Here is a 17,177-nt window from a genome sequence, read left to right on the forward strand (position 1 = left end):
CCCATTTGGCCCAGGTGGGCCCTAGGTCCGTGCAGCTGAATGCTAAGAAAGGAAAGGTAAGAAAGCAAGGTAAAGGTGAGAAAGTAGCCCCCTCCCTCTGAGCCCATACTGGCGCTTACTGCCTACAGCCCAGCAGTGTCTTCCAGCCCCTGCAGAAAGCCGAGCTGTGATTCCCGCTTTATGGCCTCTGCCAAATGAAGCACAAATTTAACTACATCACTTCCCCAACAGGACAGGGGAGAGGATGGGGGTATCGTGCTGGGCTCCTTCAGCCCCCTAATCTAATCACTGGTGTGGGTCATTTCAATTACGGACAGCAGAGAGCAGTGGGGGACGGAGCTGCTCATAAAAGCCTCCACGCTGGGGCTCAGCTAATTATGAAGTTTTTGCCGTCTCTGCAGGTAAATAACTCAGAACTGAGCAGTGGCAACATCCAAGGAGCCAGAGCCAGGGAACTGAATGGGACATAGACTAGACATGAGACTAGATACGAGTTTAGGCAAGCTGACAAGGAGAATGGGTGGGGTCCCTGGACACTGAGTGGCATTTGCAAGGGATCATAGGAGACCAGTCCTTCCCAGAGTAAACATACCAAGACCTGGGGTGTGTCCTGGATGACTGCCTGCCATGCAAGAACTCTGTCTTGGAGCCATACTCCCTTCATGGCTACTGTGTGGTTTCCTGATTCTCACCCTCTAACCCAGGCAGTGAGGCCACAGGAGCTTTGCTGTGGAGGGAGATTTAACTGGTAAAAGGCTCAGCTTCTTTCTCTACTCCAGCTCTAGAATGTCTGTAAAAGGCGGTATCCCTGGAGGCAAGGGACACCCTCTATCACCTCATTATTTTGTAGCTCAGTTGGCAGGGTGCTTCCTTAGAACACACAGGCCCTCAGTTTATTCTACATGTCATATAAAACCAGGTGTGGTGAGGCATACTTGTAATCCCGTTGTTTAGGAGGTAGAGGCAGTAGGATCAGAAGACCAAGGTCATCCTCAAATACATAGCATGTTTGAGGTGAGGCAGACTGCATGAGACATTCATCTTTAAAAAAAAAATCAAGACAGCGAAATGAACAAAAAGACAGACTACCATGCTCAGGGAGGTCACCATAGCAGAGAGAATAAGATGAAGCAGAGGCTACTTGGCTAGCCCAGGACCTGTGCTTTTCTTTGTATTCAAGACATCACCCTGGAGCAGTGATTTCTTAGATTATGGGGGACAGCAGATGGCAGGAGCAGTCGCAGCTGGGAGAATCCCATTTTTGTTCTGTTCCTCGGATTCCTTCATCTCTGAAACAAAACTCATGAGAAGGAAGAGCGAGTGGAAGGGCTGTAAGCCAGGCTGCAGCCATGTTTCTTCCAGGGCAGAGCACACTCTCTCAGGAGCACTGTAGAGCCATGTGCTCATAGCACTACTGCTTTGGGCTGCAGATCTGGCCCTGGGACTGCCAGCTGATATCAGGGTGGTGGCACTCTAGACAGAGGGAAGTCTACTTAGAGCTCACCTTCCACCAGGGAAGGACTGCTTCTTAAAGGATGTTATAAAGAGCCTAGGTGATGGTTAAGTACAGTAAAAGTGAGCTAGGCAGGATGTGGAATGGAAGTCTCTTTCAGGTCCCTCCACTACAAAGGGACAGTTGATGGCATCAGCCCTTGAACCTTAGATCCTATAATAAAGACACTCACTCCTTGGGAGAAGCAGAGTCCATACTTGAATGCTGATAGAGATGCTGGAAATCAGACCCCACAGCAAAAGCCCCAGAACCTTTCTCTCTATTGAAAGCAGACAGTCCCCTGTTTATATTGTCATCTGTTATTGACTTTTTGAAATGTCATTAAGTTGTTTCATTTTGCTCTCAGAAGTCTGTGACATGGAGATAGTAAATATTTATAGCATCAATTTCAAGGAAGTCAAATTATGGTCTGAGAAATGAAGTTCAAGCTCCCCTGGGTAAACAATGATGGACCAGACCTCCTGGCTCTGACTCCTCCAGCATGTGTTTAAGAAGGAGGAAAGGCCACAGCCATGCCTTTCCAACTGCCCTCTCTGATAACGGGGGTGGGGGTGGGGGTGGGAGGGTGGGAGTGGAGAAGGCTAGCATCAATGTAGAGGCTAACAACACCATAGAGGCAGAGAAGGACAGTGGTAACAAAGTAGGAAGTGAAGAAGGAAACAGGTGGAGTTTGCATGGACACTTCCTGTTCACAAACTTTTTGCGTTCCCCATTTCATTAACGGCAGCAGTGGAATTTCATGGACAATTGGCGTTGAGCACTAACTGGGAGGTAATGAAAGAGGGGGTGCAGGTAAAAGCTGTTGGAATTTAAATTCTTTTTCTTCAGGGTGGGGATGGGAGGGCAGATTTTTTTTAAAGGCAATTTCAGTCCTGGAATAGGTTTCTAGAAAACAGCTTTGGACTTTCATGGCCTATGCTGGAAGCATCAGGATGTATAATGTCTCTAAGCCTTGCTGTGTCGTTCTGCCCACTAGCCACCTGAGGACCACCCTCAGTGATGGATAGAGATGTGGATGCCCAGGAAACTGGATGTCTGACCACCTTCAGTGAAGAATAGTGATATAGATGCCCAGGGAGGGCCCAGACAGGATGTCTGACCTTGGGTGGATCTTGTCCCTCGGACTTGAGAAAGCACCTCAGACACTTGTCCATCAAGCAGTGAGCTGGAATGAAGTGCTTTGTGATTATTGCTGCAGGGTCCCCACATGTAGAACTCTAGGGACCTGGGCTAGGTGTGGGGGAAGCAGAAAGAGCAGACAGGAAACTGGAAGCCCACACTCATACCGAAGACTCCAACCAGAACCGTCTGTTGATAGCAGGCAAGTCTCAAGTTTATTTTCATCATCTATTTTGTACTTTTCAAGATACCGTTGAGCCATTTGGCTTGATTTTTGCCTTCATAATTCTATGATATAGAAAGAGTAAATATTGACACCCCCTGCTTTAAATAAGGCAAACTGAAGTGAAGTCTGAGGTCTCCTAAATGGGCAGTGATAGAACCAGGCTCAGCGTCAGGGGCCGGAAGCATGTAGCCCATTAGGTAATCTATGTATGTATGTATGTATGTATGTATGTATGTATGTATGTATGTATGTATATCCCTCTTCTTCCTCTTATACACACATGCATTAAAAAGGCTACCAAATATTTAAGGGGAGAAGGTTATAAAATAACATGAGACCAAAGACAGAATTGAGGAGACAATAATGTATTGATGAACCTGGAGGATTTAAGCAGGTTTGAGCAGGGCTTAAGCCAAGCTAACATATAGACTGTTGAAGCAGAAGATATCAAATGGAGCTGGACATGGTGGCACAATACATGCAACCTCAGCAATTGGAAGGTAGAGGCTGGAATGTCAGGGGTTCAAGGTTAGCCTGGACTATAAGAGACCCAGCTTCAAAAATCTAAAAGCAAACTTTTTTTTCCTTAAACCTAAGTGTACGCAGTTGCTGCTGGTTCAGGGAGAGTGAAAGCTTGCTTGTCACTGCATACTCTATTCTGTTTAGACATCTTTATTATGAACATGTAGGTTTACTGGTTTGGTCAATAGCCAATAAGATACTTGTCTCTGTAGTCACTGAAAAGAGACAATAGCATCCTGGAGGCTACCCACCCCTTCTTTTCAGACCCTCTCCAAGCACTGTTCAGCTTTCCCTACATGTTGTAACCCCATATCAAGTGAGACCAGCGGTCTCCATTGTCACATTCTGCTCCACAGTGCCCAGAGAGAGCATAAGGTGACGGTATAGAGCCCCAGCACGGCAAGGTAGATTCGGAAGAGCAGCTGATCAAAGCGATACAGGATGGCCAGCCACTCCACCTCCTTCTGGTGAATCTGATCCCGAGTTCGAAGAGAGTTGTTGATGGACCGGAACTGGAACCAGAAATCCTTCAGAGTATCTGATGGGACCCGATGCTCCTGATGGACCGGGGACTCTGTGTGATAGAGGGGAGCACTCTGAATGAACCAGGAGCTACTTGTTCTTATTCTTTAAGGAAAAGTCTTTGCTGGAATTGGGGACTCTCACCCTGCCTGGTCAGAAGAGGCACAGGCAGGTTGAGGGAAAGCTCAGGGAATGTGGCAGAGCTGCACTGTGTTGAGGGGTGTGTGGAGGCTGCATCTATCTAGAGCTAGGATGATTCTCAAAGCTCTTTACATAAAGGAACCAGAACCCGACTATTCATCTTCCTCCCCCATCTTTGTGTGCAGTCTCTGTGTGTATAGTGCGACGCGTCCTCTGTGTGTGTGCACGCACGTGCGTGCTTATATGCTGGAATTCCACAACTTTTGAGTTCATGGCTCAGTCACTCTTGTGGAAATGAAGTAAACTAGAGGTGACAGACAACCTGACCTTTAAGCTAAAATGACCTCCAGCAGGAGGTAGCCTTCAGTTCAAAGAGGAAATCTCAAACACAGAACAGGGGCTGAAAAGCACCCGTTTCCCGTTTCCCGTCATTCACTTAGCCCAGACACAGCCTCCTGCTCCCTCAGTGGAACCAGGTACTCAGTATAACAAAGCAAGCAGCATGGGGATAGCAAGGCTTCTCACGAACCTGTGACGTCAGCACGTGGAGCCCCGAGGTACAATCTAGACTCCTCGGCATCAGAGTCGCCTTGAAGGCACATAAGAGGCCGTTCTTGCCCACTGTGCCGCTCCTCATAGAGGAATTTGATCAGCAAGATGGATTTGGATAAACTGAGAACCAAGAGGGCCATGCAGACGGTAAAGAAGACCCCTGTGGAAGGACCAGAGCAGAAAAAGGGAGTTAACAGCAGTCTTTCATGTGACGTGCAAATCTTGGCCAGGAGTGGTCTAGGAGGGTGTCAGGTGACATTGGGGCTGCTTACCAATCAGAGGTGTGCACCCTGCACTTCTTGGCACTTCATCAGACATGTTGACCCTGAAGACCGTATAGCCCACCAGCACATTGGTCTTGAACACAATTCTTGCACGGCAGTTGGGGGGCAAGTAGAAGCTTCCCAGGTCCACGAGCATCAGGAAGATGCTAGGTATCAAGAGGCTCACAACGTAGGCCAATGGACATCTGCGGATCACTACCTGGCAGGGAACAAGGGAGCTTTCCAGTCTAAGCAGAAGACCTAACACTTGGCTCAGCACACGGCACTTAAGTCCCACCCCTTGTGTGTAATGAAAAATGGCTATGTAGTTTATGGTAAGGATGTGTTTGAGGCAGACAGATGTGCTGGTAAATGCCATAATCTCAGAATTTAGGGAGCTGAAGCAGGAGGATTGCTACTTTTTGGAAGCCAGTCTGGACTACATAGCAAGACCCTGTCTCAAACAACACACACACACACACACACACACACACACACACACACACACACAAGGCTATTTTGTGGTTCAAAAAGATGGAAAGGTAAATTTTCAATAGACCTAGCAATGCTGTTGTGTGTGCATGTGTGCACAGATGCACCTCCATGCAGATACATGCAGAAACCAGAGCAGGATGTCAGGTGACCTCCTTTATTATTCTCCGAGTCATTGCCTGAAACAGGGCATCTCAGTAAACCAGAAGCTCAGTACTTGGCTGGCTAACCTGTGAGTTCTCTGGCCCACCTCTGTCTCCCAGTGCTAAGGTTATAACTGGGGTTGTAGCTCAGCTGATAAAGTGCCTGTCTAACATGTACAAAGCCCGGGGTCTATCCCAGTACAGCATAAACTGGAAGTGTTGGTACATGCCTTTTACTTAAGCATTCTGGAGGTAGAGAGACAAGAGAATCAAGGTCCCATCTCTGAGGTGGTGCTTCTCCTCAGGGCTGTTAATAAGGATTCTCCTGAGGTAGACATTCAGTTGAGCCTGATGGAGCAAACCAGCATCCTCATCCCTTTGCTGCTGGATTGGGACCAGCATTCTTAACAGCTTCCATTCCTTGGGTTTGCCAGACAATGGGACACTTGGCTGCTTTCTATGTATTAGGTCATGTGCTGGATGCTTTTACATCTATTATATTATTTGTTTTCTTCTCATAGATTTTCAAAGCACTGCACCCTTCAGTAAGTTGTGTCAGTGGCTGAGCTGTAATGTAACCCTACATCTTCTGATTCCTGGTGTTCATCAGCTACAGCCTAGCTACAAATCAGGCTCTGCCCAGATATCGGAGAGGAGACAGGACGACTCTGGGAGAAAAATACAAAGAAATGAGCACAAACACAGAGGAGGTATAGAGGCTGGTGATGGGGAAGGGAGAGCAGGTTGTCTAGGGGAGTCCACCACACACCTTGTTGATGAGAGCTGAGGCTCCCTAGCCATCGGATCTGGGAACATGTCCCGATTCAGTGGAGCTTGGCAGGCCAGAGCTGTTTGGTGGATTGTAGTCTGGCTGTTGTCTTCCACATTAAACATAATTGGCTGCAAATATCTATACCAGTGCAACACACATTGCTTTGCAATAATTTGGTTAAAACACATTTCCATCAAAGTGCAGTCAACAAGAACAAACCCCACAATGAACCATCATCAACCTGCTGCATCTCTGTTGGGCTGTGATGAGGTAGCTACGAGAGACGGTGCGGGGAGGAAGAACACTGAATGGCCAGAGGCCCAGAGGGCTTTCTGTTGTGATCCAGCCCCAGATGCTGATGATCTGGCCTCTTAGAGTGGGGGATGGAGGGATCATACCCGCTCGGGTAGAGGGAAGAAGTGGGATCACCCTGGAAGACTTCATGGCAGAGATTGCATGAGGTGGGAGAAAAGCCTATGAGTGTCACCCTAAAGACAAGCACAAGGCATGTCAGTTAATTGGGAAGGACCCAGGTCCTCTTTCTTGTGTATGTATGTATGTATGTATGTATGTATGTATGTATGTGTATGTGTGTACACATGAACATGTGCATATGGAGGCCAGAGAGCAACTTTAGGTGTTATTACCAAGAAACCATCTGTCATTGGCTTGAAACTTACTAAGTAGACCAAGCTGACTAGCTGGGAGCCCCAGGGATCTGCCTGTCTCTACCTCCCCAGTGCTGTGATTACAAGCACACAGGACCACACCAGCTTTTCATGTTCTGAGGATTAAACTCTGGTACTCTAGTTTACAAGTCCAGCAGTATACCAACTGAGTTATTTCCTCAGCCCCTCCCCCTCCCTTTTAAAGAAGCAGGATGCTTTTGCCTTGCCAAACATCCCAGGTACAGTTGAGCTCCTTCTCTTCTGAATCAAGTTCTGATGTAATTAGCACAGGTAAAGACGATTCCCTTCCACCCAGATGCAGACAGAAAACATAGGCTAAAACCAAAGGCGAGTAAGTGGTGTGGTTCCTCAGAGACCTGGTTTCCAAGGAAGTATAGATTTATCGGGCCCAGGTCCCCAAGTGTCCAGGGTGGAGGGAGGTCTGAGAAGACCTATAAAGTTCATGGTTTTTGACCTGTACATATACACCCGGTCCTGAACTTGAAAGGATCTTTCCTGGGTCTCAGTAGAAGTTGAAAGCAGAAAGACACAGGTATCCCATTAGGTAATTAGCTTCTGCTGTCGCATAAAACAAAGAAATTTTCCTATTTCCTATCTATCTTACAACACTGGAAAGCTGACTATGCCTTCTAGATGATTCTAATCTATTCTGTCTTTAACAAGGAAGCAACCATTCCCAAGAGAAACCAAATAGTGCCACAGTTTGGGGTTTCTTCTAAAACAAAGGACCTACTTTGCTCTTTGCTTTAGAGTCAGTGCCTCCAGGGGATTAAGTTAATGCTCCTCTATTGACCTGGTACAGCCTTAAAAAAGTGAGATAAGGCCGGGCAGTGGTGGCACACGCCTTTAATCCCAGCACTCGGGAAGCAGAGGCAGGCGGATTTCTGAGTTCGAGGCCAGCCTGGTCTTCAGAGTGAGTTCCAGGACAGCCAGGGCTATACAGAGAAACCCTGTCAAAACAAAAACAAAAACAAAAAACAAACAAACAAACAAAAACAAAAAACAAAAACAACAAAAAACCCCAAACCAAACCTCTAATTTTATTATTGTTTTCTGAAATTTGTGTTGTTATCTCAGCCGATCTCCAGCTTTTCCTTTGTTCAGCAAACATTGAGCATGAAGAGCCTGCTGACAAGCTACACTGGAGACTTAGTGCCATGAGCAGGGCCAGTCCCTGTCCTTGCCCACTATTCTGAGTTCAGGAGCCAGACTTCGGTGGCCGGTGAGTCTATAGGCAGAAAGGAGCCTTGTTCCAGAATGAACCAAAACCAAACCCGGAGTCCCTCTCTAATTTGCATGATGACACTGAAGACTTCTTCCCAAGCTTAGGTGCTATTTTATGCAGTGCTGGGACTGAGCCTAGGGCTTCCTGCATGCTAGGACAAATACCCTACCAAGTGAGCTGTACCTCCTTGGGCAGATTTTGATGTCTCTGTTAGACACCAAGAGCCTGAGCCTTTCTATTCCTCTCTGAACCTTATATGCTTGGCATTGTCCTAGTTAGCTTTTTTTTAAGGTTATTTATTTATTATATATAAGTACACTGCAGATGTCTTCAGACACACCAGAAGAGGGCATCAGATCTCATTACAGAAGGTTGTGAACCACCATGTGGTTGCTGGGATTTGAACTCCAGATCTCTGGAAGAGTCAGTGCTCTTAACCACTGAGCAATCTCTCCAGCCCATCCCAGTTAGCTTTAACTGACAATTTGGTTCAGCCTAGAGTTATCTAGGAGAAAAGCCCTGACTGAGGAATTGCCTAGATCAGATTGGTCTTTGGTCATGTCTTTGGGAGATTGTCTTGATTATTACTTGATGCAGAAGGGCCCTGCCCATTATGGGTGGCACCATCCCTAGGCAGATGGTCCTGGGCTGTATAAGAAGGCTAGCCAAGCATGAGCCTAGGAATGAGCAAGTCAGAGTGCAAGCACTCTTCTTCCGGGGTTTCTGCTTTAGGTTCCTGCCTTGCATCCCTACCCTAACTTCCTTTGGTGATAAGAGTGTAACCTGGAAACGTGAGCCAAATAAACCCTTTCCTCCCCAAGTAGCTTTTGGTCACAGTAATTTACCCCAGCAACAGAGATCAAATTCCAACAATCATTGAGCCTGAGAAGACAGATGTTCCCTGCACTCCATCAGAGTCTGTGACTGATGCTAGTTTTACTTCCAATAGAATGGGGTGCGACATTAGCCCAAATGGGGGCATCCCACTGGGGTCCGTCTTCATATGGACTTCCTCTCATAAGTCACGGAAGAACCGACGACTCCTGCTTCTTGCGAGGGGAATGTGCCACCTGCTCAGTACCACACTATTCTCTGTGAGCCTGCCCTCAGCTCATCCTTCCTCGAGCTCATCATTCCTAATGGACTAAAGGAGCTGGTGCCTTTAAATTCCACAGAAAAGGGAGAAAAAGCACTTTAGTTTCAGTCCGTGTTCTCCATTAGACACCCTTCAGGTGTTAGCAATATTATGCCACAATTTCATTATCCATTAAAGCCAGGTAATAATAAGTACACAAAGGTATTTGGAGCCTATTGATGTTAATGAAAGAGATCAATCTAATTCAGAATGTGTGTGTGCAGAGCTCCTTGGAGATGGAATAGGCCCCAAGGTTAGCCTATAATTGCCTCCTTGATGGTAGACCCCACCAGTACTCAATTTTGCATGACCGTCTTTATGACATACTTGGAATTTTGACGCCCAAACTCACGCTTCATACAGAAACCCATTTTCCTCCCCTTCCAAGTCCTTCCTAATACCCCCAGTTCGGAAAGAATGGGAAAGTTGCTGCCATTTAAGTGAGAGTCTTGCACCTGAGTGAGGGCTTTGGGGATGTAGACTGTGGGTTGGGCTGGATTAATTTGAAAGTTTGTGATTCCTGTATTCATTGAGCACCCCTAGAAAGTCTCTAGAGCTTAATATTCCTTCCCCACCTCCTCCCTCTCACCTCCTCCTTGGAAGGCCAGCCTGTCAAGTATGAGCCTCAATCACATTATTGATCAAGGACTTTTGAAGGATGCCAGGATGCCTTGGGTCCTAAATTTGAAATATTCAATGGACATCTCAACAAAATCATCCTCGTCTAGAAAAGGCATGAAAATCATGATAGAAAAAGGGACTGAGCAAGGCACCTCTCGTTCCCAAATCTCCTTTTCATTTCCCTAGTCTTATGTGAGTTTTCTTTGCCTGCTGAGTCCCTTTCCGTCCAAAATGACTTCTCTATTTTCTTCCCACCTCTGCCCACTCTTGCAAGGTCATACAGAAATCGAATGTCCATCCTGCTGTGTTCTGGAAACCAGCACCTCCAATATGTATTGGAAGTAATCTCCTCTCCCATGGCTGTTGGATTGGGTCCCAGGCTGTATACAAAAAATCCTTGCAGACAGAAGAGCTTTGTCTGGGCCCCCTGTGGAATGTAGCTGGATTCTAAAGTGGCTGCAGTGCCCTATGATAAGCAGTATGTGTCCCAGCACTAGTGGCTATGATTGTGCTCTCTGGAGCTAACAGCATCCAAAGCAATTGATGCCAGATAAACAGTAGCTGTGTGTGTGTGTGTGTGTGTGTGTGTGTGTGACAGTACATTTTGAAAAGACAGGACATTTTGTCTCTCTTCCTTGTTCCAACTGTCCTTAGCTCTTCCTGGACACAATGAGTGATTAGATTAAGAGGAAGATGGTCCTTTGCTCTCAGGACACCAATGAGCCCACTCTTAGCACGGAGTTGGACTCCAAATACTACAGTACTAGCCAGGAGCTTTTGTACAACACCAGGATACCTTGGATGCTAAATTCAGAATGTCTTACATGGTATTAGAGAACAATGAAGCCAGGCACGGGACACATGGCAACCACAGGGGGAGGGGTGGAGCTTGGGAGATGGAAACCAGCGAGGGTTCTGGAACATGCAAGTCTTTCCAAAGATGCAGGATCATTTCCGAGTCTGGTTGATACGATTTGTGACTTTACTAGGGATTCTTCGGGGAATTAGTTCCAGAGAATCAGAGTATCAGGTAGAAGCCACCCTTGCCAGGTAATCTACCTTTAGCCCTCAGAGCAAAGGCACCTTGGAAAAAAACTTCCAGGCCACGGAATCAAATGCATGTGTCCCTTCTTCCAGGACAAAGTCTTGAGAACACCATAACAAAGCCTTCTCTTCTACAGGGTGGGGTACCTCCCATGAAGCAGACAGACCCTGCTGCTCTCAAAAAGACAAGCTAATACTTAGGGGAAAGACTGACATGTAATTGGAGAGAGAGAGAACAAACATGGGGGGCACACACACACACACACACACACACTCACAACACACACTGCCATTTACCTGCCGCCTCTTGCCTCGGCCTGTCTCCGTGCAGTGCAGGTAATGAAGTGCACAGCACTCCGTGGAGTGCTTGGTAGGTGACTGGTTCCACCTTGCATGTGCCATTCCCTCACATTTCCCTTTAATGTTCTCCATTATTTGGGCTGCATTAATAATGTTTGCAGGCTGATATCTTTAAAATTAATGAGGTGTTTACTCCTAGCCAAGAAACTCATTGAAATTAAAAAAAAAAAGAAAGAAAGAAAGAAAAGAAAAGAAAAAGAAAGGAAGAGAGAAAGAAGGCGTTCTTCACCTTCCTCTCTTTTTCTGACTGAAAGCGAGTGGACAGGAACTGGGGATGTGGTCAGTGGTAAAGTGCTCACCTGGCACGAGAGAGGCCCTCCTCTCGTTCTAGCCTTGGGATCACAAAACAAAGAAGTGAGAGTGGATGCACAATGGACACGTTGTTAAACTCTAAGTCAGACAGAACTTTGATCCAGAATCTCCTGCTCCACAAGCAGGTGTTGAAATAGGCTGCCTATTCCATAGGGGTGGCCCCGAGGGAGGCTCAAACCCCAGTGCTTTAAGGCCCAGGTTTAATGGACATTTTTTCTAGAAAACACACACCTTTCAATCAATGAAGGCCACTCATGCCCTCAGTCATGCTTAATCTCACTCTGATTCTTTGCATCTGTGTTTAGTCTGGTCACCAGGCACCTCCTCATTGCCAACGCCTGTTTCTGGAAGGATCTATGTCACATGCATTGCTGACCTGTTTGCAACCTCTATTTTCCAACTAGATTCATTCCTTGACATGAATACCACCTTCCCACCCGGTCTCAAATGGCACCTTCACTTTGTGCAGCAGAGCAGGGTCCTCTGCCGAATTCTAGCGCTGTGAGTCTCTACATGATGTGAACCTGCCCGTGATCGTGACGAGGTGGTTTGCCAGGAAAGCCAGAGGAGCAGACGCTCTGCAGGAAAAGTGGTGGGTACCACCGTCCTCCTCCCAACCCCTCAAGACAGACAACTTTCCCTGGGAACAGATTGGCCAAGAATACTCCCAGGGATGTGTCAAAGCATCACGTTAGCATACCTACTGCATGCTCTGGTCAGCAGTTGTTCTTCTGACCCTGAAGCCATTAGTAGCTTGCTTGCTCTAGCTCTGTCTGCCTGTCTGTCTATGTATCTATGTATCTTATCTATGTATCTATGTATGTATGTATGTATGTATGTATCTATCTATCTATCTATCTATCTACCTATCTACCTATCTACCTATCTCTTCTTTCTTTCTCTTGTTTTTCTCCTTCCTCCCTCCTTCCCTTCCTCTTTTCCTCTGTCTCTTTTCCTTTTCCTTCTTTTTTTGAAATAGGATCTTATGTAGCCCAGGCTAGCCTCCAAAATCTATCCTAATCCCCTGGCCTCCACCTTCCCAGTGCTGGTATCACAGGTGTATGCTGCCATGCTTGCTTTATGTGGCCAGTGAGGCCCATGTAAGCTACCAACGGAGTTGCATCCCAACCCTACTCTTTGTCTCTGGGGCCATGCAGATGACTGTCCACTCACCCCTTCAGATATTCGGATTAGTAATATGACCATTTTGTGCATCTGCTTCCAAAATTGATATTTTTTTCAATTAAAAAAATGGGACAATTATATTCATGAGAGAGCTTTTTGTTGTTTTTTTCCCCCAATTCGTTGTCATGCTGATGATGTGTAGATTGCTTTGGGCTTATTTTTGGTGGCGATTAAAAATGATAGTGTTTGTATAAGACAAGAGGTTTGACGATTTCTGCTGTGAGATGGGTCAGAGCTCTGGAATCAGTACACCGTTCTCTCTGATTCCCCTGTAGAGGATTACAGAAGATCTTGTGCTACCAGGCTCAGGATCTCTGAGCTCAGATACTGGTGCACAGGTGAATGGGCAGAGCCATCACAACATGCTGTTCTCAGGTGGTAATGAGGACCTGTAATCCAGCAGATTCCACAGCTCAATAGAAAAGGCCAAGGACTGCAGAGGCTAGGGTAATGGGTGGGTGGGAAGGAAACCTACGTTGAACCGAATCTGTGCGAAGTCTCCAGCGCTGCTCTGCCGGATGTGGTAAGTAGAGGACACAGAAAGAAGCTGCCACTCACTGTCATTCATAAAAGCCCTTTTGTCATTCTCGATGTCTTCTCTATTCCTCAGGAAGCCCAGGTCTATGTCTTCCACTAAAAGCCAACAGAAATAATGGACACCCTGGAAGAGACATGGGGCCAGCACCACCACTTTCCCAACTCCCAGTTTTAGCCCTTCCTTTTATCCTGACCCACACCCCTGGTATTACCAGTATTTGAGTTAGAGAGTAGCGGTAGGGAACAAAAATATTTCTAATTTTTATGGAACTATAAATTTAAAGTTTGGGGCCTGTTCTCCACAGTGTATGAAGCATGCCCTGTGACTTCTAGAACATTCTCAGTGGTGGCAGAATGCTGATATTTTATTGACAGATTAACAGCACTGATGGGTTATAACCCTGTGCCTTGTCTGAATTCTAGAAGAACCCACTGCGTCAAGAGGTTTTTGTTTTTGTGTTTTGTTTTAATCCTCCAGTTTCTACTCCAAAGTACTGGGATTTCAACCATATGCTTCCACATCCAGCTGAGGTTTATTTTATAATTTATTTTATTTTATGTACATTGGTGATTTGCCTGCATATACGTCTGTGTGAGAGTGCCAGATCTCCTGGAACAGGAGTTACAGTTGTGAGCTGCCATGTGGGTGCTGGGAATTGACCCCAAGTCCTCTGGAAGAGCAGCCAGTACCCTTAACCACTGAGCCATCTCTTTAGCCCCTGAGGTTTATTTTTAAATAATCAATTATGTATAAGAATAAAATAGATCTGAAGTTAATATTTCACCTATGTATGCCCATACAGCATGTGTTCCCAGTAGACTGTGTGTGTGTGTGTCTCTCTCTCTCGTGGTTTATTTACCTGTGTGCAGAATGCTATTAAAGGTGAGGCTGCAGTTCTGGATATCAAAGGGGAAAGCATATGTCTGCAAACTGCATGCGGAGACCACCTGGATGGGCTTGTGGTTTCTAATGGTGCCAGAAGAGTTCACGTATACATAGGGCAGGTCAGGAGATCTTTCAACATCCACACTATTTGAAACACAAGAGAACCCGTTATGAAGAAGACCTTAGTCATTTTGAACATACACAGAATTGGCTCTAAGGTGGTAGTGACCATGAGACCCAAAGCTACACTTAGAAAAAAAGGACAGAATGATATTTCCTGTGAGATGATTGGTCCTGAAGGATGCGTACAGAAATGGTGAGTCTCACCAATTAACTCACTTGCTGCAGCTACAGCATAAATAGGAACTCCAAACACCATTAATCAAATACATATCTTTTAAAATATATTTATCTTATTTTAAATTATATATATGTGTATATATATATATATATATATATATATATATATATATATATGGTATGCACATATGAGTGCAGGTGCCCACAGTGAGCAGAAGAGGGCATCAGATCTCCAGGAGCTAAGCTACCCAATATAGGTGCTGGGCAAACTAGTACAGACTCTTAGTCATCTCTCCAGCCCCAAAATTTGTATCTTAAATGATGTCAACTCCTGGCCATTTCATCCCTAATATTCCTTATAGTGATGACCCCAGTGATTGGAAAAAACAAAAGTATAACAGCAATGACTGAAAGTAAACAGCTCTTGGCCCGAGCAGGTGAATCAACCCAGGGCCACAGAGGCATGTCCCAGCAAACTTACAACTCATTAATGATGATATCAGGGGCCCAGAGGGCACTGAGAGGGAGAGAGATCTCTTGAATCTCATCGAACAGACTAGAGTTCCAGGACAAAAACTCATCGTTCCAAACCTGTTAGGAGTCAAACGGGAAACATCAAAACGAGAAAGGTTAAGTCCACTGACATAACTAAGTACTGACACAATTCATCAGCCCTTAATGTGTTAGGGGGAAGGAAATCCAGTCTATGGCTACCTCCTTGCATGGATTCTAATAAACTAGGCCCTCTGCTGAGTTAGGGGACTGTACCAAAGGCAGTGTTTCCTCCTCAGAATAGTGGTCGATCCCGATGAGGAATATAGCATGCAGAGAGACACGGAGAATCACTCACCTCTCGGTACCACACGCTTGTCTTTAATTTTTGATTCTGCACATCCTGCAGAGCAAAAAGAATTTTCCCCATGCATCTGACAATTTAAGAGGGAGCAAAACCAAACCCAACCAGCTAGTGCTGATTTTAAAAACATTACCTAGCCTGCTTGATACCCGAGGATTCTCAGTTCCTGTTTATCATGCACACTTGTGGCTTTGAATGTTGCTCTATTACCCAGGACAAAATAGCACTCTAACTGCACTTAACATTTTGAGTGATTTTCTAATCTCTTTTCCTCTCTAATTAGTTACTCTGCCATTAATCAAACAAAAAAAAAATGGTATGTAGGTCTCAGCCAACATTGAGCTGAAAGCATGAGACCAAGCTTCTATTTCTAGTCAAGATATTATTCATAATCCTTCAGTGAGAGCTATCTGGGCTGACACACGCAGCCATTTCTGTTAGGTTACTTTGTATTTAAATTTGTCTGCTTATGAAACAGACTGATGAACTCAATATAGGTGAAGTATACTTTCAGGACAACAGATGTGAGTTCCCATGTCTGCAATAACTCAGGGATTTTTTTAATAAAAGAATATTTTCTGTGTATAGGATTTGCCTTCTTTTTTTAAAGATCTATCTATCTATCTATCTATCTATCTATCTATCTATCTATCTATCTATTTAATGTAAGTACACTGTAGCTGTCTTCAGATACCCAAGAAGAGGGCATCAGATCTCATTACAAATGATTGTGAGCCACCATGTGGTTGCTGGAATTTGTACTCAGGACCTTTGGAAGAGCAGTCAGTGCTCTTAACCACTGAGCCATCTCTACAGCCCAACTTTTGCCTTCATGTATATCTGTGTAGCATGTTCATACCTGGTGCCCAGGGAAGCCAGAAAAGGTCATTGGACTCCACAGAATTGAGATCACAGATGATAACAAGCTACTATTTGGGTGCTGGGGATAAACCCAGATCCTCTGGAAGAACAGCCAGTGCTCCTAACCATTGAGCCATAGCTCACCTTGGTGACTTTTTGCTTAGAGGGCCCCTGCAACAGCAGTAGCAGAACCAACAGTGAAAGCCTCTTTCCCAGCACTGTTCACGTATAACCCAGTAAGAAGCATTCCAAGAATAAGATGCTCTTAGGGGTTAAAGCAGAAGAGTTATTTCACACATACAATATCTAACGAATAGTAATAATAAAAATGGATCGTAAGCCTGAATGTTGGAGGTGACTTTGAAATGGGTGATGCTTTCTTAGATACGAGAGCAGAAGCAACATGCGAAAAGGGTGGGGTTTTAATCAAAATTAAAGAGTTTTGTGTGGGTCATTGGTTAAGAGTTAAGGGTCAGCAGCTCTTACAGAGGACCTGAGTTTGGTTCCCAGACTCACATCTGGTAGCTCACAACTGCCTGTGACTACAGTTTCAAGGACTCTGATGGCTTCTTCTGGCCTACATAAACACTTATACACATAAAGACCTGCAAGCACACACACATGTATAAAAAATAAATGTAAAAATGCTAGAACTGGAGAGATGGTTCAACAGTTAAGAGAACTTGTTGTTCTTCCATCCGGTTCCAGCATTCTGAACTCTGAGGGCACTGCATGCATGTGGTACATGGATACACACACACACACACACACACACACACACACACAGATGTAGGCAAACACGGATGTATACACCTCAAATAAAATTTAAAAATTTTTAAATTTATAAAGGTAAAGTTAACAAAAAATTTAATTGCATTATTGAAAAGAAAGAGAGAAGGCC

The 17,177-nt window shown here is 45.3% G+C and overlaps 1 protein-coding gene across 1 annotated transcript in view; it reads right to left on the minus strand.

Annotated features, from left to right (window-relative positions):
• Positions 1 to 2,826: 2,826 nt before the first annotated feature.
• The window catches only part of Htr3b (5-hydroxytryptamine (serotonin) receptor 3B), a 29,983-nt gene continuing 15,632 nt past the window's right edge, over positions 2,827 to 17,177 (minus strand). Inside the window, exons 3-9 of the mRNA NM_020274.4 lie at positions 15,410 to 15,454; positions 15,041 to 15,150; positions 14,234 to 14,403; positions 13,312 to 13,469; positions 4,868 to 5,078; positions 4,573 to 4,755; positions 2,827 to 3,954 (exon numbers count right to left, since the gene is read on the minus strand). Of these exons, the coding sequence (NP_064670.1) occupies positions 3,719 to 3,954; positions 4,573 to 4,755; positions 4,868 to 5,078; positions 13,312 to 13,469; positions 14,234 to 14,403; positions 15,041 to 15,150; positions 15,410 to 15,454 (1,113 nt within the window). The 3' untranslated portion in view covers positions 2,827 to 3,718. The remainder of the gene's footprint in view (positions 3,955 to 4,572; positions 4,756 to 4,867; positions 5,079 to 13,311; positions 13,470 to 14,233; positions 14,404 to 15,040; positions 15,151 to 15,409; positions 15,455 to 17,177) is intronic.

This window comes from Mus musculus, chromosome 9 (assembly GCF_000001635.26).
Source record: "Mus musculus strain C57BL/6J chromosome 9, GRCm38.p6 C57BL/6J".
Taxonomy (NCBI): Eukaryota; Metazoa; Chordata; class Mammalia; order Rodentia; family Muridae; genus Mus; species Mus musculus.